The sequence below is a fragment of the Amphiura filiformis genome, chromosome 13 (assembly GCF_039555335.1).
Source record: "Amphiura filiformis chromosome 13, Afil_fr2py, whole genome shotgun sequence".
Classification (NCBI taxonomy): domain Eukaryota; kingdom Metazoa; phylum Echinodermata; class Ophiuroidea; order Amphilepidida; family Amphiuridae; genus Amphiura; species Amphiura filiformis.
In genome coordinates this window covers 22,002,813-22,027,071 of record NC_092640.1, presented here as the reverse complement: position 1 = coordinate 22,027,071, position 24,259 = coordinate 22,002,813, and the positions used below count along the sequence as shown (strand labels likewise).

The 24,259-nt window shown below is 35.2% G+C and overlaps 1 protein-coding gene across 3 annotated transcripts in view; it reads right to left on the bottom strand.

Annotated features, from left to right (window-relative positions):
• LOC140168117 (sodium-dependent dopamine transporter-like) overlaps window positions 1-24,259 on the bottom strand; it is a 98,202-nt gene that overhangs the window by 68,976 nt on the left and 4,967 nt on the right. Inside the window, exon 1 of one of the 3 annotated variants that reach the window (XM_072191422.1) lies at window positions 23,442-23,637. The exons of 1 other annotated variant lie outside the window; for it this stretch is intronic. In XM_072191422.1, the coding sequence (XP_072047523.1) occupies window positions 23,442-23,582 (141 nt within the window). In that variant the 5' untranslated portion in view covers window positions 23,583-23,637. Of the gene's footprint in view, window positions 1-23,441; window positions 23,638-24,259 lie in introns of those variants that run through there. One more of the 3 variants, XM_072191424.1, reaches the window with a different exon arrangement.

Below are 24,259 nucleotides of genomic sequence, written 5' to 3'. Positions count from 1 at the left end.
TTATTTTTATCTTACATATTTCAAATTACGTGTTCTCCCTTATGTTTAGTTCACCCGTTGTTTAGACTTGAAAAAGAAAAGGGAAAATATATTTTTGTCAGATTTGAATATATTCGCATTATTTCGATTTTGGTGAGAGTGTTAAACATCGTGCGGTTATTGATCGGGAGTATAACATAGTGTAGTATGATTTAAATGCGTATGGAAATCCGTGTTAAACATATTTGGTTCACACCCCGAGCATGATGAATGGTTGCACATTGTATTTAGTCGAGAACCTGACACTGAAGCATTTTTGTGGATTCTTCGTCACCTTCGTGATCCGTCTGGCGACAAGATCGAATCGTTGCATTATGTTGAATTAAAATGGGATTGCAGAATCTCGCTGATTTTGTGCAGTTAAGGGTAGACTAGGTATTGTTGGTCGAAGCAGCCAAGAAATCGATTTTCATTATCTAAATCAATATATTATTCAAAAATAACACTTTGATGTTTTGCAGAAGTTCATTCTAAAAATCATATACTTTGAAAACTTGCTCATTGTTGTTAAGGAGTTATGTACGTTTCACAAAAGTGTTATTGTTTCAACCCTCTTTACAACATAACTCAAGAACCACAGGATCTACAAAAGTTATCTGTGATATTTGAATTCTTCTACACCATGTACATGCACACTCACTATGAAATGATCAATGCAATGTTTGCCAAAGCTCATTACCATTCGTAAGATGCTGTAAACTACCAAATCGCAACAGTTTAAAAAAGTTGCTAACCTTAAACTTTGAAATTGAAAAAAGTGAGAATATACATTTTGACCACTCAGCAGATAATATTATCTCACAACCGTATGCGTTACAATTTAAATCAGACATTTACTGGACGTGTAAATTGTTTTCTTTTAATTGACATGTTTGACAATCTGATAACTAGTTAGAAGTTGTAAGCGGTAATCAATCGTATAATATTTAAAATATATCAAAAAAGCGCAGTGGTTTAGAGTGACCTACGCACATCTGATAAACCTCAACACACTTTTACCGGATGTCGCTCCTGGGGGGCACATCAACAATTTTTGGTGGGTATGCTCCCCCGGAATTTTGAGGTGGTGGGTCTTTGGGAGCTGATGGCGTACCGGTAAAAGGGGTCTTTCGGAGCTGCGAACCGGGCTGTGAACAAGTAAAATGGGGTCTTTTGGAGCTGCCAAAAGTCAAAATCAAGGGTCTTTCTTGGCTTTTTGGTTGAAAATTGCCTGAAAAAACAAGAAATATGAGGAATGAGCAATTTTTGGGTCTTTTAGAGTTGAAATTATCAAAATCAAGGGTCTTTCGGAGCTTTATTTTGGTCAAATATATATAGGGGGTCTTTCGGAGCTGCGAAACCCCAAAAGGGGGGTCTTTCCGGGGGAGCATACCCGTATGGTCATTTGTGTTGAGTGCCCCCCCCTGGGATTTCGCTGACCATTATATAAATGGCCCAAGACACACCACAAAAACCATTGACATCATTCAGGAACGCAGCTCTATATTAGAGAGTTTGCGAAATGCGGCTCTAAAGCACAAACCTAAACGTCTAGAGGATTCTATTCAAAACCACTGCCATTAAAGCCTCTAGAAGTCAAAGTGAACGCGAAAATCTGTAGTGAGGAGTATAAATTCTAAACGAAAATATTCCAATTTAAGAACAATGATTTTCACATTTCTAAATAGACTACAAAATTACCTCTTATGTATTCATCTAATTGCTAAAGACTGCACAAAAAGTAACGCAACTGTTATAAATACGCCTATAGCTTCAGAACTGATAACTGTGTTCACAATATTTTAACATAGAAAGAGGGATGATTTATTTACGCGCATTTTGATACCCCATTTGTCCAATTTCGTTCAATATTAACAACACAATTTGTATTGATTTGAAGTCAACGCGAGATAAATGGGGGCTTTTACGTGCCACAATGCTTGCGTAATAACCATTGATCGCTGTAAACTGCAACTTTTAATTCGGGTATTTTTCTGTAAAAGCACAATACTGTGTTGTTAATATTGAACGACATTTCGTCAGCCTGCTACGCTAATTGCCTAAGTCATTTTTACATGTTTCTCATTTGCAATTTTGATTTTCTGAGTAATAAAGCCATAATTAATCTAATTTCCAGCTGCATTCTTCATTAACTTGTCGAATACATCAAACATGTCAAAAGAGATGTATTCCACAAGTTAATGAAAAATCCGGCTGGAAGTTTTTATTAATTATGGGTTTATTATTCAGAAAATCAAAATTGCAAATGAGAAACATGTAAAAATGACTTAGACAATTAGCGTAGCAGGCTGACGATTTGACAAATGGGGTATCAAAATGCGCGTAAATAAATCACCCTTCTTTCTATGTAGAAATATTTAGGACCAGTGACTTGAAATCCAATTTGGTTTGGGGAAAATACTCGCCATATGTTCACTTTGCGAAATGAAGTTCTGTAATAACTTCAACGGCAAGGGATTTAAGTTCCCCTATAAATGGTCTGCTTTTACTAAAGCAAGCTAGGCGTAGACGCGAGCTTCCATGCGGGAAATATAAAACATAGTCGACAGTCGTGCCCTTTTTTGAGATATTGGTACGGCAGTACGCGCACTGAAGATACAGATTTCCGAACGCAGCCACGAACCCTTTGTTCAAGGGTAATTTTTGACGTTGTTACAATGAATTCAAAGTAAATTATCATTAAAAGACCCACAGAGAGGAATACGACATTTATGCCGAGCCAATCTGCATTCAGTGTCCACAATAGTCGACCATCAGACATAAATTCTAAAAGGAGCATGTCCTGATATCAGCGTTAATTTCTCGGTAAGCTTTTAAAATGGTTCCATTTTAAACGGTTTTTTTTTTTCAAAGAGTGTATGATCATCCTTAGCATATCTTTTTAGTTTTAGTATCCGCCTTTTATGGTTTTGCTTTTTACATATTATTTGTCACATTGTTATTGTAATATGCAATTTTTATTTGACTATAATGTTAATTCTGTTTATATGTTGATATGCTGAAATAAAATAAGTAAAATCAAACCAAATTGACTTTTATGCTATCTAGGCATATATACAGTAAAAAAAATGTAAAAAAAGACAATAGAGAATGAATGTACGAAAAGGTTATTCTATCTATATCTAGCCCTGTAATGTAATCTTTTTCATATCTGAAATATTTAACTCTCCAAAAATGCATTCATATACGTGATTTAGTTGTGTTTGCCTTTGCAAGATAAGCCGTATAAGAATTTTCGAAAATTTCGAGGAACTCTTACAGATCAAAATACTAAAAGAAAAATACAATGACACAGTATTACAGCATTGCATTATACGGACACCAGTAAAATGACACCGCCGATGGCAAGATCCATCGCAACCCTTGATTTCTTCATAAATATTAATCACCTTGAGACAATTTTCTGGCCAGTCTTTTTCTATTTGCATACTGTTTATTGGTAGATATATGTTTCTATACATTATATCGTATGGTCTGGATGGTCAGGATGGTAGAAGGAAATGTATACATTCATTTATGGCAACTCGTCACAGCTGTTGCCTAGAGCTACTTTTCGTCAATACTGTGGATATCGTGTATGGCTGTCCCGAAAGCTAAGCCTAAGGTTATCAGTTTCGCTTAGAAAATATTTAGAACAAATCTGTGTTATTTCTTGTCTAAGAGAAATAGGAAATCATGTTACAACAGAGCAACATACCTGCATGACCGGTGAAGATAATATCGGTCAGGAACAACATTTGAACCAGAAATTTTTATCTATTTTGTAATACAATATCAGGTGAAAAATGCGAAATGTAGTTGACCAATGAACAGCTTGTAACCCATTCCCTGCTCACATGTCGTGTGAAGTCAAAAGTACAACAATTAATGTTACAACTTGTTGAAAGAAAATGAAATCAAAATTTCACATTTGCGAAAATTGGTATTCCATATCTACACGAAAGTTTATAAGATTTAGTACTAATATTTCTAGTCTTGGTTTGGTCATTCTTAAAATAAATGACTTGGGGAAGGATGATCAAAGTCCGCGGTGATCTATTCTGCTTGTGAAGCGGTTTGTTTGTTGTAACTTTGGACAGTTAGTCAATTTAAGGCGGAGCATTTGTTGCACGATATATACATAACTGGCTGTTCTATTTCAGATAAATACTCTACAGATTGTATACGTCGATGATGTGATTGGATATAGGCCCCTCGGCTATAGCACTATTCCTTTTACCTCTCTCTTTTCTACGTTTTGTTAATGTTCTCAGTTTTATTCTGCGAAATGGGTCACATTTTCCAGCTAATTGTTTTAAGGTTATTATTTTAAACTGTTGTGATTTGGTAGTTCACAGCATCTTACGAATGGTAGTGAGCTTTGGCAAAAGCTGCACTGCTCAATTCATAGCGAGCGTGTAAAAGAATTAAAATATCACAGATATATTTTTATAGGTGCTGCGGTTCTTGAGTTACGTTGTAAAGAGGGCTGAAACAACAACACTTTTGTAAAACGTACATCACTCATTAACAACAATAAATTAAGCAAGTTTGCAAAATATACGATTTGTATAATGAACTTTTGCAAAACATCAAGGTGTTAATTTTCAATAATATACCGTAAAACCCCGTCTACAAGGATATACCTAAGAAACGCCCTCAATAAAATTGGTTGCTTGTTGTATTTGGAGTTTGAACAAATATATACTGGCACTGGGTGGCTATGCATTCCATCTAAGTATGTTGTAACACCAATCAATTGTATTGACATAATAACGACTGTTTCGTATATCAGGATCGTATAGCTCAATTGATAGAGCGTCAGACTTTGGAACTGAAGACATGCTGAAGAGAGCATGGTTCGGGCACCGGTTCCGTTTTTCATTCTCGTTTAATTTTAACTTTTTGACATGTTCTTTTTATCTTTCTTCAAATCTACCTTTCTACTTTTAATTTTAGGTGCGTTTTTTTTTTTTTTTATAGTTTTTTTATAGTTTTTTTAGTAATTTTGTGGTTTTATAGAAACTAGTAAAAGCATTTATTCTAAATAATAGCGAAACCCACGGTTAGACAGATGTGTTGTAACTACTTGTCTGTCCTCGTCTTTGCAATAAAAACCTATGTTGCACCTTTGTGCCATCCCAATTCTTGAGGTAGGGTGCGTTTTTTGCTTAAGCACGATTTTGTTTCTACTTGAAATGAAATCAAAATAAATATTGTTCTGTTGCCACAATTGCAGTTTTTTCAATAAAAAAAAATAGATGAGGAATAATAATTATTCCATATTTGAATCTATTGTCCCATCAAGAATAGAGTGTCTTCAAAAACTTCAATCAATTCATCTGACAAAGGAAACTATTCTGGTCATTCAATTTTGTTTCGCTTGCACCTGTTATATCACAGGCGTTGGTAGAGAAGGCACACTTCTCTTGTCTTCACCGAAGTAGTGATGTAAATACTAACATGATTAATTACCATAGCTAGCAATGGACATACACTATTTTTTGTTCCACTTGAACCCATACTATAGGCTATTCGCTGTCGATGTGACGTAATTAATCGGATTAACTACCATAGCAATTGATGAATACAATTTCGAATATATAGCCCTGCACTTCATCGTTCACGTGGCACCTATGCATTAAACCATGGAGGTATATAAATAAATGGAGAATGATCTAGCCAAGCATCTTTTGTACTACGTTGGTTATGACCAATTATTGTTGAATAGGCAATTTCAGGGATATTGATTATGTTAAGCTGATTACATTGTTAAGTCTGTTTCACTGGTCATTTATTTCATTGGGGTGCTAAATGCAGTTACTTATAATGTTTATTGGAAAGTGCTCATGTTTCAGAAAATTTAATATCAAAATGTCATTTTCGCCAAAAAATTGCATTGAAATCAGTCTTTTTGAATAAAATAAACACCCTATCTGTAGGCCTATATCTGTGGTCATATTGTGACCCCCTACATTTTGGTCATGATTCTTGAAAAATTAAATTAGGCTATGACCCCCTATTTTTCTTTCCAAAAAGTTATGATAGGCCTATTTGGAACCCCCCTCCAAAGAAAATGATGGCCCCTAATTAGTTATATTAATAATCATTTAGGCCTAAATACTGATAATTATTTATTATAAAATGAGAAGTTTAATGATGATGAAAAGATTTTAGCTGAATTCCGAAGTACTTCCGGTAAATTTTACTCGCTCTTAACTCAATTGGCCCAAATTGGCCCAACATAATTTTTCACAATCGGAAGGTAAAAACGTTTTGCTTTCATTTGCACTATATTTGAACTCCCTCAGACCCCTTAAAAGCTTAATATATGAACATGAAAACTAAGTATATTTGTCAAGTTACGGCACAACTAGTGTTGAAAACAGTTTCATAACTTGAGAACAGAACATCCAAATTTCATCGGGTTTTCGCACAATCATACATTGAAACTATAAGCTATCAAAACTGGCGACTTTGAACAGCTAATTGACTAGCTGACGTCATTATACAGTCTCTTTTACAAGCCTTCCGGTACGGGTCAATGTAGGGTCAATTCCTATTAGGAAATTTTGGGAGTGACGATCAATGAACCATGGTAGAGTCTCATAACCATCGTGGAGATCAATAGCTTGGCTGAAGTGGCTAGTCATTCAAGTTTGGTGACTCATTGAATAGAGGTAATCGGATAATCTCCACTTAAGAGATTAGAATTCTGGCGATCATTCTCCATTTATTTATATACCTCCATGATTAAACCATAGTTGTCAAAGAAATGCTAATCACTCGCCATGTAAGATTAGTATTTATGAAAAGAGTGGTATTCAATCTATGTTTGGTGACATACGCGGGTGATTAGTGCAATCTGCTTGATGGTAGTTATTGCGATTATTACGTCACTTCGACAGCGAATTGTAGTATAGACGAATCCAACAAGCCAAGTGATGGTCAGAATTTATTCGGCCATTATACGCTGGTGAAGTTGCGTAATTAATCGGATTAATTACCATAGCAATAGGTGAAAACAATTTTGAACATATCGCGCTGCGCTACAAGCAGGTTACACTCATCACCTGTACTGTGTATGTCTGCAATCATAGATTGAATACAATACTGGTCTTTTCAAAGATCTTACAGGTGCAGCATGATATGGTTCAATGAAGAGGTACCGCCTGAACGTATCAGTGAGCGTGTTTATAGTGGTGTACGGTATTTATACGGTATCTTTATACGCATATGGGATTAGGCTGGAATGTGACATATCCGTTATCTCGGCTGTTTATAGTGGCGACCAATAGCGCTATTCTGAATCCGAGGTGGTTGAACTCAGCGTGTTCGAGGTCACCGCAATGCAATGTGGGAGACACAAATATGGTGCCAGTTTCAAATAGTGTGCCGTCAAAACGATACTGGCCTACTTTTTAACATTATTGCTACAGTACCGTACCATATTGTAGCTGATGTGTTATTACAGTGACAAATTTGAGCTCGGAGAGTTATATGACCCTACTCCACTTCCTTGAATAACGGTATCGTTAATCCGTGTCTGTTTATAGTGGCCGTATACGGAATGAATATACTGCAATATCCATCGATTTCAAAGGATATCAGTTCCGTTTAATATGTGCGGCAAATAGCGCTATTGGTCTGTTTATAGTGGCGACCAATACCGTATAAGATGTACTTAGACGCTAAATACCGGATAATCTGGCTCACTATAAACACGCTCACTGTATAACGCGGTATATTCAAAAATTGTTTTCACCTATTGCTATGGTAGTTAATCCGATTATTACGTAACTTCGCCAGCGTATTGGAATAAAACAGGAGGATGTGAGTTCATAAGGGCAATGTCGGGGATAGGTCACAATCGATGTGGAGAGATGAGAGGTCCGACCAACAGCCATAGCGATTCAACTAATTCCAGCGGACGGTCTGTGGCTAGTAAGGAATCGTCTTTGACCACATGCGCAGATCTGTCTCGTCAGGAAGATATTTAATATCCCGAATTTATAATAGGCCTATGCCTACCAGTTCCATCGTATAACCGATCTGCTAGAGAATATTTGTTACCATGTTTAATAAATTCGTATTTATCGTATAATAAAATGTAGCCAAATGTATATTATGTGTCACACGGTTTTCTGCTGAACCACTAGCAGGCTATGTTACCACATCTATGACAATGACAAAGGTGAATTTTGATGATTTTTACGATCGTCCGGATGAGCAAATCACTGAATGGGTCTTTAGTTCCCTCCTCTCCTTATCCTGCCAATATTATATGAATCAAAGAAAAATAAAGAAAAAATAAAATTAAACAAGAAAAAAAGACAAAGAAAAGAAACAATAAAAGAAAAACAATAGAATAAATTAAACTAAATATGAAAAAAAAAATGATCACGAAAGGAGTCTTTAGAAAATGCAAGAAAATATGAATGAAAAGTTTGAACAATATTTTGTTTATAAAAGTTTGTGTGACCGTGATGAGGCTCGAACTCACCATCTTCCGATCTAAAGAACCAAAGTCTTATGCCTTGCCAAGTGAGCTATGCTCGTGAGATGCGAAATAAAGATAAAATAATACATTGTATACCTGCTTGTGTCGGTAAATGATTTGCTCAAATTCCATAATGATATAATATTGTGGAGGGCGCTAGCGTGAAATATGCTATCATCACAGTCGCTTCTATTCCTTATAGACGGGTTTCTACGGTATTGATCTGGATAATGAAAATCGATTTTAGGTTGCTTCGACCAACAATACCTCGTCTACCCTTAATACGGGTAAACATATTTGGGTGGGAGGGGGGGGAGTGTTGGTGTTTTGCTCTTGTATAAAAAAGGGGGTGTTTATATTCTGCAATATAATTGTTCATTATTGTTAGGAACCTTAGTTTTATATTTTGTATTTATTTACTTTTTTCTTTTTTTCTTATTTTTTTGGACACAATGATCTCTTTTTCAGACTTTGAAAACATTTAGCTCTCCAAAATGTATTCATAGACGAGATTTAGTGGTAGAATTGGCAAAATTAGGCGAAAGGTCTGTATGCACAAAACAAGTTAAACCAGGTCTGACTTTAGACCTGGTCTAATTTGATTTGTGCGTTTATCAAAATACTAAAGCTTGAAGAAAAAACAATGACACAGTATTACAGCATTGCATAATTCGGACACCAGTAAAATGACACCGCCGATGTCAAGGTCCATCAGAACCCTTGATTTCTTCATAAATATTAATCACTTTGAGACAATTTTCTGGCCAGTCTTTTTCTATTTGCATACAATTTATTGGTAGATATCTGTTTCTATACATTACATCGTATGGTCTGGATGGTCGGGATAGTAGAAGGAAATGTATACATTCATTTATGGCAACTCGTCACAGCTGTTGCCTAGAGCTACTTTTCGTCAATACTGTGGATATCCTATGTGGCTGTCCCGAAAGCTAAGCCTAAGGTTATCAGTTTCGCTTAGAAAACATAGAGAACAAATCTGTGTTATTTCATGTCTAAGAGAAATAGGAAATCATGTTACAACAGAGCAACATACCTGCATGACCGGTGAAGATAATATCGGTCAGGAACAACATTTGAACCAGAAATTTTTATCTATTTTGTAATACAATATCAGGTGAAAAATGCGAAATGTAGTTGACCAATGAACAGCTTGTAACCCATTCCCTGCTCACATGTCGTGTGAAGTCAAAAGTACAACAATTAATGTTACAACTTGTTGAAAGAAAATGAAATCAAAATTTCACATTTTCGAGAAATGGTATTCCATATCTACACGAAACTTTATAAGATTTAGTACTAATATTTCTAGTCTTGGTTTGATCATTCTTGAAATAAATCACTTGGGGAAGGATGATCAAAGTCGGTGATCTTTTCTGCTTGTGAAGCGGTTTGTTTGTTGTAACATTGGACAGCTAGTCAATTTAAGGCGGAGCATTTGTTGCACGATATATACTTAACTGGCTATTTTATTTCAGATAAATACTCTACTAATTGTATCCGTCGATGTTGTGGTTGGATATAGGCCCCTCAGCTATACATACAGCACTATTCCTTTTACTTATTTGGCTCTTTTATACTTCTTGTTTATATTTCACCATTCTAATTAGTAGTAGGATTCACAAATTTCTTTCTAAGAAGTGGATCACCTTTTGTTATTCCAGTTAAAATCGATACCCCCTATGGAAGACATTACCTTAATCTTCTACACAGGGAGTATGAATTTCAAATTGGGTTACCTGAATGGATTTGAAATCAGCGCCCCTTGTTTAGGGGATTAAGGTCGTGTCTCCCATAGGGGGTGTATAAATTTAAATCAGAATAGCCAATTTTCCAGCTAATTGTTTGAAATACGGTAACGAGGAAAATTAAATAAGCTAGCAAACCAAATCAAGAAAAGACGTCTTGACAAATTTGTAGAGCAAATTAGAGATTGCAGTGGTGGTTCTGTGGGTGGTGATGGGGGGTGTTTGAAAGTGCATATTCAATTGTTTTATACTATTTTATACAAAATATCATTCTGTCGAATCAAAATGCAATATTTGAAGAATACATTATAAGTATGAGTGCAAAAAAGATTTACGGGTTGTGTATGACCTTTCATTTGTTTTCCAGAAATAAAAAGTATGGATGCAGCAGTGCAGCTGCACTCTTGGTCATGGCTATTGTCATTTTTGTCTCTTCGTTAATTTTAGTTCCTAGCGGCAAAATAATTATTCCTAATTTTCAGCAAATATTCAAGTACAATTGAACATGAACTGGACGAAAGTTTCTTTCTGGTTAGACAAGAGGCTGGAGAGAACATACATGTTCAAACCCCCAAACGGGACTTGCGTCGGGTGAACAAGAGTCTCTGGTTCAAACCCCCGAACGGGACGGAAGTTTAATTTTGCACCGTTTGAACAAGAATCTCTCGTTCAAATCCCGAATGGGATGAAAGTTTAATTTTGCACCGGGTGAACAAGAGTCTCTCGTTCAAACCACTCGCACAAGACGAAAGTTTAATTTAGGACCTGGTGAACAAGACCCGGAACAAGAGCTTCTATGTCAAATCCCCGAACGGCAGGAAAGTTTACTTTTGCTACGCGCCTACATGCATGGTGCAAACCGTTTAAAAAGAGTACCATTGTGGTTTATAGTATATGATAAAAGAAATCAGGGCAAAGCTGATAAGTTCAAAGTCAAAATGGTTTAAAATATTAATATCAATATTGCATGTAATATACACTACACAAGGCTTGCCATAACATTGATTTTACCTATAATACTTGTTGGGATGTGCAGCAATAAGCAATGGGAACCTGAATGTAACGTATACGGCATGTGACCCAATTCCCTCAAAACCTGGAACATCGTTTTATATAGCTGTAAGATTAACGAGCTTCAAAATTACATTTTTACCAAATAGATATTGCCACAATTTTTCATGACTTCCTTTTAGATATAATAATTTTATTGTCCATGTAAACTATATAGGCCTACAGTAATTTTACATCCGTGATCAAGAAAAATCTCCTATGCCCATTTTACTGATTTTACTTGGCATATTAGGAACAAACAATATATCACATTTGACGGTAATTTTGATTTTGCATGGGACATAAAACACTTGTATCCCTTTTCAAAATGACAAGATTGTTAAATTGCATGTTTTGTCAGTGTTACCAATACATTTGCCAACTGTTGTTTTTCCTTCCGATGGACCCATAAGCACTGAATCTGAATTAACAAAAGTGATCAGAAAATGTGACAATATAATCATGCTTTTCTTAATATTGGCCTACTTGAGTTTGTTGTTGGTAAGTCATCATCATCAGTCGGCTGCGGAGCAGGCGACTACAAGCTTTCTCCAACTATTGCGATCTTGGGCAAGCGAAACAATTTTGTTTGGCTGCAGCATCCCTTCAGTATTTCCCAGGAGGTGCTGGGCATACTGTAAGTACAGTGTGCGCGGCCGTTCCGGTTTCCTCTTCCCATGTGGTAGAATATAAAGGGCATTTTCTATCACATGCTCGTCATCTTCAAGACGCAGTATATGGCCGAGAAATTTGAGTTGATGAATCTTGACTCTGGCAACCAGTGGAGTGGTGTTGGTCAGATTGTAGATGGTTTCATTTGGAATCCGATTTGGTAAGTATAGGCCCCCTAACGTGAATTATTACATCTAAAAACACTAAAAGCTAAATTTCAGAAATTAAAAAAAAATGTGGGAGTATCTTTTAAGCCTTTTATCTCGAAAGTAAGTCGTCCCCAGTTTCGTGTGACGGATCACACATGCAAAATCATAATGAACCACTTCAATGGAATTGAAATTGGGCACATCATTTTTTCTCATCCTTGGTATGAATGAAATATGGGTCACCAAATTGTTATGTGTACATGATAACACTAAAAGGAAAAAAAACTACTACTTATTAACTAAAATTAATTTACATACACTCTTGTTCCGGCAGTTAACAGTCGCCAAGTATAAGAAGAAAAGTTTAAGATTTTTAAACAATTAATGTTCAAAGGCGTGATTTTGCGCTTAATCTGCAAAGTTTAACGTATGTTAAAAGACTGTTAAACTCGAGCGTATAAAGGTGGTTATTTTTTGTTACGTTAAAAGGCGTTAAACTGTGTAATGTTTAGTGGAATTGTACTTTACCTGTTTAACGATACATCTCGCGCCACGGAATTTTAACCAATTATTGTTTAAAATGACAAAAGCAAATGGCGGCCACGAGTGAATGCTGGTCGTGCTGCTTATGGTATCCTGAAACTTCGTTCAAATAGGTAGGTTTGAGTCAATCAGGTTGCACCAAACTCGAGATTCGTTTGATAAGTTATGCATAGACATCATTGAGACATAAAGGATGGATATTGATGCGTTCATTTGCTAGATTTAACAACGTCATTGGGATTGACATTCTAGCGATACTGTACTGTACTGTTCTACGTGCAGCGTACATGTATATCACCAATGTGTGTACCGCGATGTTCAGTTTTGGGCATACGCACAATAGTTTACAATAGTTTACAATGTAGACGAGATGCATTGAAGTATCGGTATGCTGGATACCGTATCGGTATGCTGGATATCGAGTGTGTGAATTTATTAGCGTTGATGTATTGTATTTTAGCATTGTATCGTAATGCATGCGAGAGAGAAAGGCTTACTATAGATTTTAATTTTTTACTCGGATACATTGCCCGGATACATAGCGGGTTGAACTGATAAAAAAAAAACTTTATGCATGAAATTGTATTTTTGAACGAATCTCACAGTTGACCAAGATCTGATGACTTCAAATCTATCATGAATTATGTTTCAGTATAAAATTTAAAAAAAGAAAAGAAAGAAAGTCCCAATCATAATTAAATCCAATACAACCATTGATTAAGCAGTTGTATTTCTTAAACAATCCTTAGATAAAATAGAACATATAAATCATTATCTGTTTAGAGTTATTAAGCAAATATTGATTAAAAGACCTTAAACAACCTAGTTGGTTAAGCACTTAAACTTGAAGCTGGTTAAAATGCTATATGCATTTATTGGTTAAAAGTTTTAACCAACTATTGATTTGAGCCTTAAACAACAAGAAAATTAAGGGCCCTTAACCAATATTTCGACGAGAGGACCACGTAACTAACACGAGTTTAAGATTGATTAAGATTGTTTAAGACTTTTTTAATGGGCGAAATAAGAGTGTAACTAGTACAATTTTGCCTCACCTCACACGGATCATTTTTCATAATATTTTTTCCAAATCATTTCGCAATTAAACCTATAAATAATTTAATTTATATTCTGAGAAAAAAATGTTGCGCACTTTTTTTCACTACTTACACAGTGTTTTGCGACGGTGGCGTGTTTGGCGCCGTTTTATCGATATCCCCCAGAAGCGTAAAAACAAGCTCAGTTCAACAAGTTCCCGTTATCAGATGCTATAAGTTGAAGGAAGAATTGGAGATATCCCATAAGAACATGTGATATTTTCACAGATGTATAAATGAATAAAATTGCGAGAAATGAGACCATTTCAAAGTCACTCTGTGGTATCATAGTGTCGATATTTTATCAGATAAACGCCGTATACCCATTTTCTTATTTCTCGAACCAAGGGCTTGTTCACTTGAATGATTTGCAGGTACGAATTGCAGTAGGTTTAAGAAGATTTTCAACATGGGGGCTGACCAAATGAGCATTTTGTTGATAACCCATTTTAGGGAGTCAGACAAATCTGCAAAAAATACGTCAAAAACACCCCGCATTTTCCTGGTATTTAATGACATTTTTTTTCACTTCACCTGGAATTCTTGGGAGGGGGATCCCGGGAGAAGGATGAAGGGTATTCGAGCCCCGCACCAAAATTATTGAGAGGGCTGAGCCATCCAAGCCCCCCGGTTCCTGAGCATATTATGGTTTATTGGGACTGGCCTTTTGTTGGAGCCTGATTCCATCAGGACCCACGCGTGTGTCCGCCTAAGGGGCTGTGCAATAATTATGAGCCCTGGTGGGAGGGTAAAATTGGGGGGGGGGATTTTTGGCCAGCCGAAGGGGGAAGCAATTTTTGGTCAGCCGAGGGCGCCCAAACGCTCTAAAAAGGCTACTGCCAGTGAAGTTGTGATGCAGAGGTATCTATTGCACAACTTCGCACGGCATTCTGGGAAGACAAACAACGGTCTACGATTCTCGTGTATCTATTGGCTGACTAGACTCCAGGGTTCAAAAGCTAGCGGCCGATAGCAAAAAAATATGAAGCATGTATCTTTTCCCTGTTACAGTTTAGCAGATTATAACTAAAGGCATTTGTCCTTTAAATCTAACAAACATTGTAGGTTAAAATTGCTGATGCAACATGAACTTGTTGAGCTGAATGGGTTACAATCGATGACTATAACATATTAGACATTGTAATTTGTGATGTAGGTTTTGTGCTGCGTAGGCGTGAGGCCTCGGGATTGGCCAACGGGGGTTCGATTTTAAGATGTGTATCGATTTTTAGGGAGTCATTGCAAGAACCACTGGACCAAGACTAAGTATGTTTGTATTAATTTCATTTTTGTAAGCAAATTCAATAGTACCGTTTGTTATTTTTTATTGAAACGATTCTCCTTATGCACTGGAGGATATATCCTGTCCTCCAGGTACAGGTCTGGATTGCACCAAAAACACCGCATACCAAATTCACAATTTTAAAATTATTTTTATTTTTATGCAATCACGAAAACCTTAGGGCTCTATTATACGGATTCAATGTGTTTAAATAAGGCCTTCCCAAACAATTTTAATACTACATTAAGGGATCTAAAATGAGCGTTTATTGCGTTTCGACAGTATTTTTTGTGGGACATGAGAGCACCTCAGACCTATCGAATTGCATTCTGAATACGAAGCATGTCTTTCTGATATCAAATAATTTTCATTTTTTGAAAATCACAATATAATACAAATTTTATGACAAATTATAAAAATTTTATATTTTTCAAATTTTTGATATATAACAGTCCTCGAAGTAAATTATATAAATCTAATGATATATTCTTAAAGTGTATGTATCAGGGAGGAAAAGCCGACGCTCAATTGAAAATTTTGACCTTTCATATTGAAGATATAGATTTTTTCCCAAAAAGACCTAATTTTTTTTTGGTGTTTTGGGAAAAAAAATCCATATCTTCAATACGAAAGGTCAAAATTTTCAATTGATCGTCGGCTTTTCATCCCACCTACATACACGTTAAGTATAAATCATCAGATTTATAAAGTTTACTTCGAGTACTGTTAAATATCAAAAATATCAATTTTAATGATTTGCCATAAAATGTGTATTAAATTGCGAATTTCAAAAACCAAAATTATTTGATATCAGAATGACATTCTTCGTATTCAGAATGCAATTCGATATGTCTGATGTGCTCTAATGTCCCAAAATAAATACTGTCTAAACGTTCATACCCCAGCCCTTAATAATGTCCAAAAACAGGTTAGAAATGCCGAGAAAAAACAACATGCATAGCCATGTGCAGAAATTGAACAATAGCCCGTGGGCCCAGGAATATAATTCATATAGACGAATCTCACGAGCCAAGTGATAGTGAGAATTTAGTCGGCCATGACTGGGTCCCCGGCGCACCAAACTGGTGTTGTAGCTGCCCAATTGGGTGGATTAAAGCTGCTTAAAAATCGATATTATGTTGTATTGTGTTGTAAACTTTCATCATTCTATTGTCTACGTGTATAACACGGGTGATGAAATACAGTTTAAAATCCCCGCCAAGGACGCATCATTCTATATTTTAGGTGGGATATACACTACGGGGACCCAGCTATGGCTGCCATTGAGGTGTAGGAATGCGTGAAATGAGATTCGTCTATAGTGTCAACTAAATATCATTCTGCCGAAGCAAGATTTGAAGCAATACTTAACATATGAATGCAAAAGGATTATTTTAGTTTATGAATGACATTTCGCCATGTATTTTTTTCCAGAAAAATAAAATTCTTCATGCAGCTGTATTCCTGATATTATGGTAAGGATATAAAATGATTTTATCCTCCTTTTATCTCCTCATTATTTTTGGTTCCTAGCGGCAAATTATGATGTTAATGTAAAATCACATATCAATAATGTGTTGCAAACAAAAGGAATTTTAACATGGCTTGAATTCATTAGGAAATGAATTTGGAGAAAACCTTCTGTTAATAAAATACTATGCTGAGCCACCAGCCTGGGTGGTTCACGCTCCAGTAATTTAAGATGATTGAGCTCAGTAATACATCAAAGAATGTCTTCCAATTCATGAAAACAAATAGATAATCAGCTTATCGGATTAAAAGCTTAGAGGGAAGGTCTTGCTGCTCAGCGTCGAGTGTTTGTAATTATCAGAAGGTTTTCTCCAAATTCATTCTCTAATGTGTGGCCAGTGCAGAAAAGTAGTGTATTAAACTAGGACTTTATAACTAAAGGATTAATCCCAAAAAATAAGTTCTCTATTTTTATGGAATAGGGAGTACCGCGACGCCTCTCGAATAGCGAGCGGAGAGAGCACCGAGCGTTTGGAAAATCATCATACATGTATCAGAGTACAGTACAGAAGCCAGTGCTAGGTCATTGTCAATGTATATGATTTCTTGGAAAATTTCATCAGATTGAAATAAATGAGTGTCTGGTAGAAGATCAATGAGCTAATCTAAGACACAGGCCTAGTTCACCATTGATTTTAGTTAGGAATTCATCCAATTGGTTTCGTGTGTCAACATTCATGCACTTGTTGCTCCAGGCTTATAAAAATTTCAAAATGATTCTTGTCGATTTCGCTTTGGCTACGTGATTTTGTTTGGATGTTTTGTCACAACATGCAATCATTATTTATTTTTTTAATTGCAATTTGCTGTTTCTCATTAATGTGACGCACCAAGGGGGGTGGGTGAAGTCAATTTTGAGTTCAGTATGCTTTGAAAGCATTTTGCAAGCTTTAAAATGACACCTCATTTGCTAAAATTGATCAAGGCATTTATATTTTAATATTTGTAAGTGAAAAAACTTTACAAATTCTTATTCTTTTCCTTATTTTTTTCCCCTGTCTATTTTAATCTAGGCCCTATATCTCCCCCCCTTTTTTTTTTTTGTTCCTGAGCTGCATTTAAGAAGGCACAAAGATACTCATCCTGGGTGCGTAAGAGACTACTCCAAACCAGTGGTGGCACTATGGGAGCCCAACTAGTTGTCTTGCTCCCCCGCCCCCCCTCACACTTCTAAGGCCTTGTCAGCCTTAAAAACTCAAAGTTACGAAAATGTCAACTAGTGCGGCAATTTTACGCAAATGTCTGTTGATCCCCCCCCCTGAAATTCACTTTACCCTCCCATGCCCCACCCCCCACCCCCAAAAAAAATCCTGGTTCCGCCACTACTCCCGACCAAGTCATTTCAGTCAAGTTTGATTTATATCCTTGCAAACTTTACAAACCCAAATTAATTTCTACCAATTAGACTTATTAATATACATTATGATCATTAGCGCCAACCCGTCTTTAAATGTGGGAGGGGGAGGGGAGGGGGGCAATCGACCTGAATTGTCAAAAAGTGGCTGAAAAGAACAAAAATGATCATTTTGCTGAAAGGTGGGAGGACACGCCCCTCGCCCCTCGATTGACGCCCATGATTAAGATACACAGTGGCTATAACTTAGCAGCATCTGTTTCCAAAACCATATCATTCCACCATTATAAAAGACTTGCTGTATTTCTCAAACGTACTTTATTGGTCATTTATTGACCACTGCATGCAACCGGACCTATATCTGCGCTGAAACTCAACCCGATGCCTCGACCCTGGGAAGAATCTGCTCAACGAAAACTGGACAGTTTCAATCGGACATCACCTTTTCAATTCAGTTCAGTGTCCGATGGTTTGTGTTGAAAATTCAAATAAATAATAACCATGATAAAAGTGTCTGGTAAAGTTTCAGCATAAAAATAAATTAATCATTATAATGTCTATATCATGCGTTACAGAGAAATGTCTATCTCTTGAATGTTCGAACTAGTTCATGATAATAAGTACCGTTTTAATCGACAAGTATATATTCGCGATATTTTAGTGGATAACAAACGTTACAAAAGAGATTGCATGCCCGCACATGTGCCCGCGATAAGTATGTCACATGTACATCAGAATAAGAACGACTTTCCACACTTTGCGTAACCTCACAAAACTAACTCGTGAATTACAGCATGACATTGTCAATCACTACTTCCGATATCAGAAAAATACAACATATTTTTAAAAATAAATCTACATATGCATATATTTAATTCCTATAATATTTTATTTTATCAAGATTTATTTTATGCATTGGTCAATCACAGACGATTTCCCTACAACCGGCATCCCCATAATCAAAATACAGTGCAACATAGCAAATCATGGTTTAATATATCGAGGAAACATATCAACAACAACAACAACAACAACAATCACCGGTACTAGCTACGAGCCTATCACCCCTTTAATCCGAAAGGCTGGTATCCGGTAAATATAGTTTGCCCTATCCCTCTAACCATACTATTTTTTTATATAATTTAATGAGAGGAAAAATTAACGTGAAAGAAAAGGTCTTTAAAAAAGGTCTTTGCAATCAATAGTTAATAGTGTATTTATTTCACAAAGGAGCCTTAATTGATGATATTGAGCAAGAGGTGTACTTATATCCGTCAATCAATCAATCAAAATTAAAAATCCATTCTGCTCTTTGCTGCAAAGATAATGAATAGATCATCAGATCATGTCAATCATCTAATCGTTATCTCATTTTCATGCACAAAACAGACTCACCCGTCAGTACAAAGTTCTTTAACCCCATGCACTTGAAAAATGACATTTGAATGTGTTTGGGTACAAAAAAAAACACCCATACTACAGTTACTGTCCGTTTTCCTATACACAATACACAGTGCTCTTACCATTGACGCGTGACCTCTACAAATAGCGTACTGACGTTAGAAGTATGGGGATTTGCCTAGTTAACGTCGCTGTGTGAAAAATATTAAAAGTACTCTTCTAAAATTCTAGAAAATATAGTTTTGTAACATGTCCTAAATTTTAGCTAATTTAGATGTTTGGAAATATTCGTACTTTGGTGTTTTAGTGTATGTTATAGGTATATAGTACATTGCTTAGTTAACGTCGCTGTGTGAAAAATAACCGGCCAATATTAAAAGTACTCTTCTAAAATTCTAGAAAATATAGTTTTGTAACATGTCCTAAATTTTTAGCTAATTTAGATGTTTGGAAATATGCGCACTTTGGTGTTTTAGGAAGGATATGTAAACGACAGATAACACCAAAAAATATGAAGAAATTATTTCCAAACCGTGTTAAGTCAACAATCATTATGTTGCTCATTTTCAAGAATGCTGGTTAACAAAAAGCAGACCATTGTCTCATTTCGTGAACAAAGGTCCACATACCATTGTTTCCTTGCGTTTCCTTTATAATCGGTTACCCAACTGAAGCTATAATACCAGCTCATTGCGATACCGCACATATAAAACAGACACATGTGCACAACCAGAGAAGATCTGATTTAATCAGTTGAGCTGTTTTCAATGAGTGTTATCTTGGTTTAATAGCTTTTAAAAACCCCATTAAAAGCTATTAGAATTCACCACGAACTTTGCAGGACTTAAAAGTCCTGCAAAGTTCGTGGTGAATTCTACTGTAGACATGACTGCATCATGCACTTTAAGGTGGTACCACACCTCCTGTGACTAATTTTGCATTTTCTCAAAAAGCAACTTCACACTTGTAACAAAAGTTATGTATATTATAGGGGCAAGGAATCCAATGAATTTTCAGTGATTCAAGACAAGAGGTTCATACCTCTTTTCTTGTCATAAATAACGTACCGCTTGTCTTGATTCCAGTGTAGTAACTGGATTCCTTACCCCTATAATATACATAACTTTTGTTATCAGTGTGTTTCCACTTATTATTTTTTGAGAAAAATGCACAAATAGTCACAAATTTATCAAGGGGTGTATACCACCTTTATCCCATTCAGTGATCCCCAGTGAAAGTGTAAAAAATATATTGTGTACAAAAATTACTTTAAGTGAAATGATAAGTCATTGAAACTGTCATTGGGTATTTTTGAAATGAAAAAAGTTTGACAAAAATCGAAAAAAAAAGCAGTATTGACAAAGTTGAAAACCCATTTAGTATAAATACATGTAGCTAATTACTCAATTTTTAAGTAGAGAACTTACCGATTCGTGTTAATGTATCATCTTGTCTTTCATACACAGCTTTCAGCCAACCCTATGGCTATGTTAGCACATCTATGACGCCAACAAAGGTGCCAAAATCTGAATTTTGATGATTTTTACACGATCCTCCGGATGAGCAAATCACTGAATAGGCCTTTAACATTATGATGAGGCCATGCATGTGGCGTAACATAAAACCGAGTAATTAATCGGTATTTGTTATTAAAACAAGCAACATAATTATAAACCGTTTAAGATGGGTTTCTTGGAAATAAAGCCCGATTCGTAATCCATATTCGACGTCGCAAATTAAAGTGAAATGATAAATCATTGAAACTGTCATTGGGTATTTTTGAAATGAAAAAAGTTTGACAAAAATCGAAAAAAAAAAGCAGTATTGACAAAGTTGATAACCCATTTAGTATAAATACATGTAGCTAATTAGGCCTACTCTATTTTTAAGTAGAGCACTTACAGATTCGTGTTAAATATATTATCTTGTCTTCCATACACATCTTTCAGGCAAACCACTAGTATGCTGTTAGCACATCTATGACGCCAACAAAGGTGCCAAAATCTGAACTTTGATGATTTTTACACGATCCTCCGGATGAGCAAATCACTGAATAGGCCTTTAACATTATGATGATGCCATGCATATTAGATTTCATTGATTTAGAGTGTGGCGTAACAAAAAACCGAGTAATTAATCGGTATTGTTGTTATTAAAACAAGCAACATAATTATAAACCGTTTAAGATGGGTTTCTTGGAAATAAAGCCCGATTCGTACTCCATATTCGACGTCGAAAATTTGACGCAATATTAGTACTCGTTATCCAATCTGTTTAAATTCAGTTTTATCTTCTTACGAATTTTGTTGATAAAAATCAATTATATCTGACGTGACGTTGAATATCTGGTGGAAATATATTATCGATTTTACGTCATCAAATATTCGTTAAGTTAAAATGAAAAGGAAAATGAATGGAAATTAATAATTGAATAACGAATAAGTACGCAAAAGTACGAATCGAGCGTAACATTTCTAACTAATATATATTGTTCCCAATTCCAGAAAAATACATTACTATTTTTTTTTTTTTTGGGGGTTGTTCGAAAATATTATCATGTTTTATCAAAAAAGCCAAAGCTCAATACAAATCCTTTAATTGGACCTAACTGGTAATAAAAGTCAAATTTAATCATGCAAATTTTTGAAAATACGGGCCAAATATATGGTAAAAATGAACTTGAAATAATACGATTAGTACATTTTAGCCTAAAGTCAAGATTCTCAATGCTTAAACTTAGACTTGTGCTAAGTCTTGGAATTTTATGACTGCTTTTATATAAAAAAAATTGCAAAATTGCAGGCTGCTCCTCCTTCACAGAATTGGGATGTGTTTCATTTGGCAAAACAGGATAATATTTTTAATCGAAAAAAAAGTGTTATATTTTTAGGACGATTTTTGTATTTTTTAACATAACTAAAAGTAGAGTAAAGTAAAGTAAAGTAAAGTAAAGTAAAGTAAAGTAAAGTAAAGTAAAGTAAAGTAAAGTAAAGGAAAGTAAAGTAAAGTAGAATAAAGCAATGTAATGCAATTTAATGTAGTGTAACGTAACGTAACGTAACGTAACGTAATGTAATGTAATGTATAATGTAAAATAAAATAAAGTAAAATAAAGTAAAGTAAAGTAAAGTAAAGTAAAGTAAAGTAAAGTAAAGTAAAGTAAAGTAAAGAAAAGTAAAGAAAAGTAAAGTAAAATAAAGTAATGTAATGCAATGCAATTTAATGTAATGTTACGTAATGCAATGCAATGCAATGCAATGCAATGCAATGTAATGTAATGTAATGTAATGTAATGTAAAGTAAAAGTAAAGTAAAGTAAAGTAAAGTAAAGTAAAGTAAAAAGTAATGCAATTTATTGTAATGAAAATAATGTAATCTAATATAATGTACCGTAATCTAATGTTATGATGTACTAATGTAATGTAATGTAATGTAATGTAATGTAATGTAATGTAATGTAATGTAAACTTATAAAGCGCACATAACTCTGTCTAAAAAACACTACCGTAGAATTCCGTCTAGAAGCATATTTGCCTCTCTAAACGAGGGTTTTTTTTAACGAAAGATATGAAAGGCCAATACCCTTCTCAAAAACATTGCAATAGATTGGTCTTACAAATACATGTTTGTACAGCCGCCTTTATCAGTAATATAGTTGTTCAAACTCCAAATAATGTTTTTGTTGAGAGTGTCTGCCTCTTGTCTCTTGTGTCAAAAAAACCTCGTTTAGAGGCATATGCTTGTAGACGGAATTTTACGGTATATTAATAACGATGATAGCAATGAAGAAGAGTAAATAAAAATTAAGGATAAGTCAATTATAATTTTTTGATCAACACTTAACTATTATATTATGTTAGAATGCTTTGCAGCAGGTTTTCAGAAATGTTTTTGAATGTTATTATAAAACGTTCAATACCTTCATGCAACCCGACATTTATAAGTTTTCTATAAAACGTCTTTCGTGTTTGCCGGCTTATGTCATGGTTCTCTTCTCAGTGACGTTGCGTGGGTGCGACCCGTTGGAATATATCAAAACTTTTTTTTGTAAGTAAGAAATATTTCTAACGTAAGCTTACCTTACAGGTTACAGTTCCTATCCAATCTCGCGTCATCGTGAGAAACCTTTGTAGTAAAGTTACTCCACAAATTAGGATCGTCAAGTTTCTTGACCTTTTCTTTAATACTGTTACTTCAAGTTGTGGAAAAGGAGATCTCATCGAATCATTTTTATACCAACATCAACCGTATCAAGTGTTTATTGAATCATTTTAATTTCCAGCACGACGGGATGTCCTTTCCAAAGAAAAATGAGGTGGTCGCCCGCGCGTCCCTCAAGATCAACGTCAACGTCAAATGCATATATTGACATGAAATGAAAATTGAATTTTGTTTGACACATATTGTTATTGTTCACATTAGTAATGATTATTCATTTACAAAATAGCATCTTTCATGTATGGCACTCAATCATGCCAAAATTCCCGGGGTATTTTATATTGTTGTTACCACGATCAAGCGCTAAAAATTAGTGTATGGTTAAAGAGCGTCATTCAATTCTACAGTTTAATAAGAATCTAACTTTCTAAGCACCGTAGAATTATCAAAATAGGCTATATGAGTGTCTTTTTAGAATTTTAAAGTTTCGATTGTGTCTAAATGGCTATTTCTGGTTAAAATTCATACTATGTGTACAGGCTGAGTCAAAAAGAAGTAAACTCGTGTTTGAGGGACTGTAACTCGAGCTCTGTAAAAAATCTGCTAAAATTGAAAATACCACTGGAAAGAGCAAATTCTACACGTCCAAATGAAAACAAGAATTGTTGCAATTGCTCACAGCAAACTCAAGTTATACTCATTTGAATACAACCACCCATTTTTGTAGCTGCACACGGTC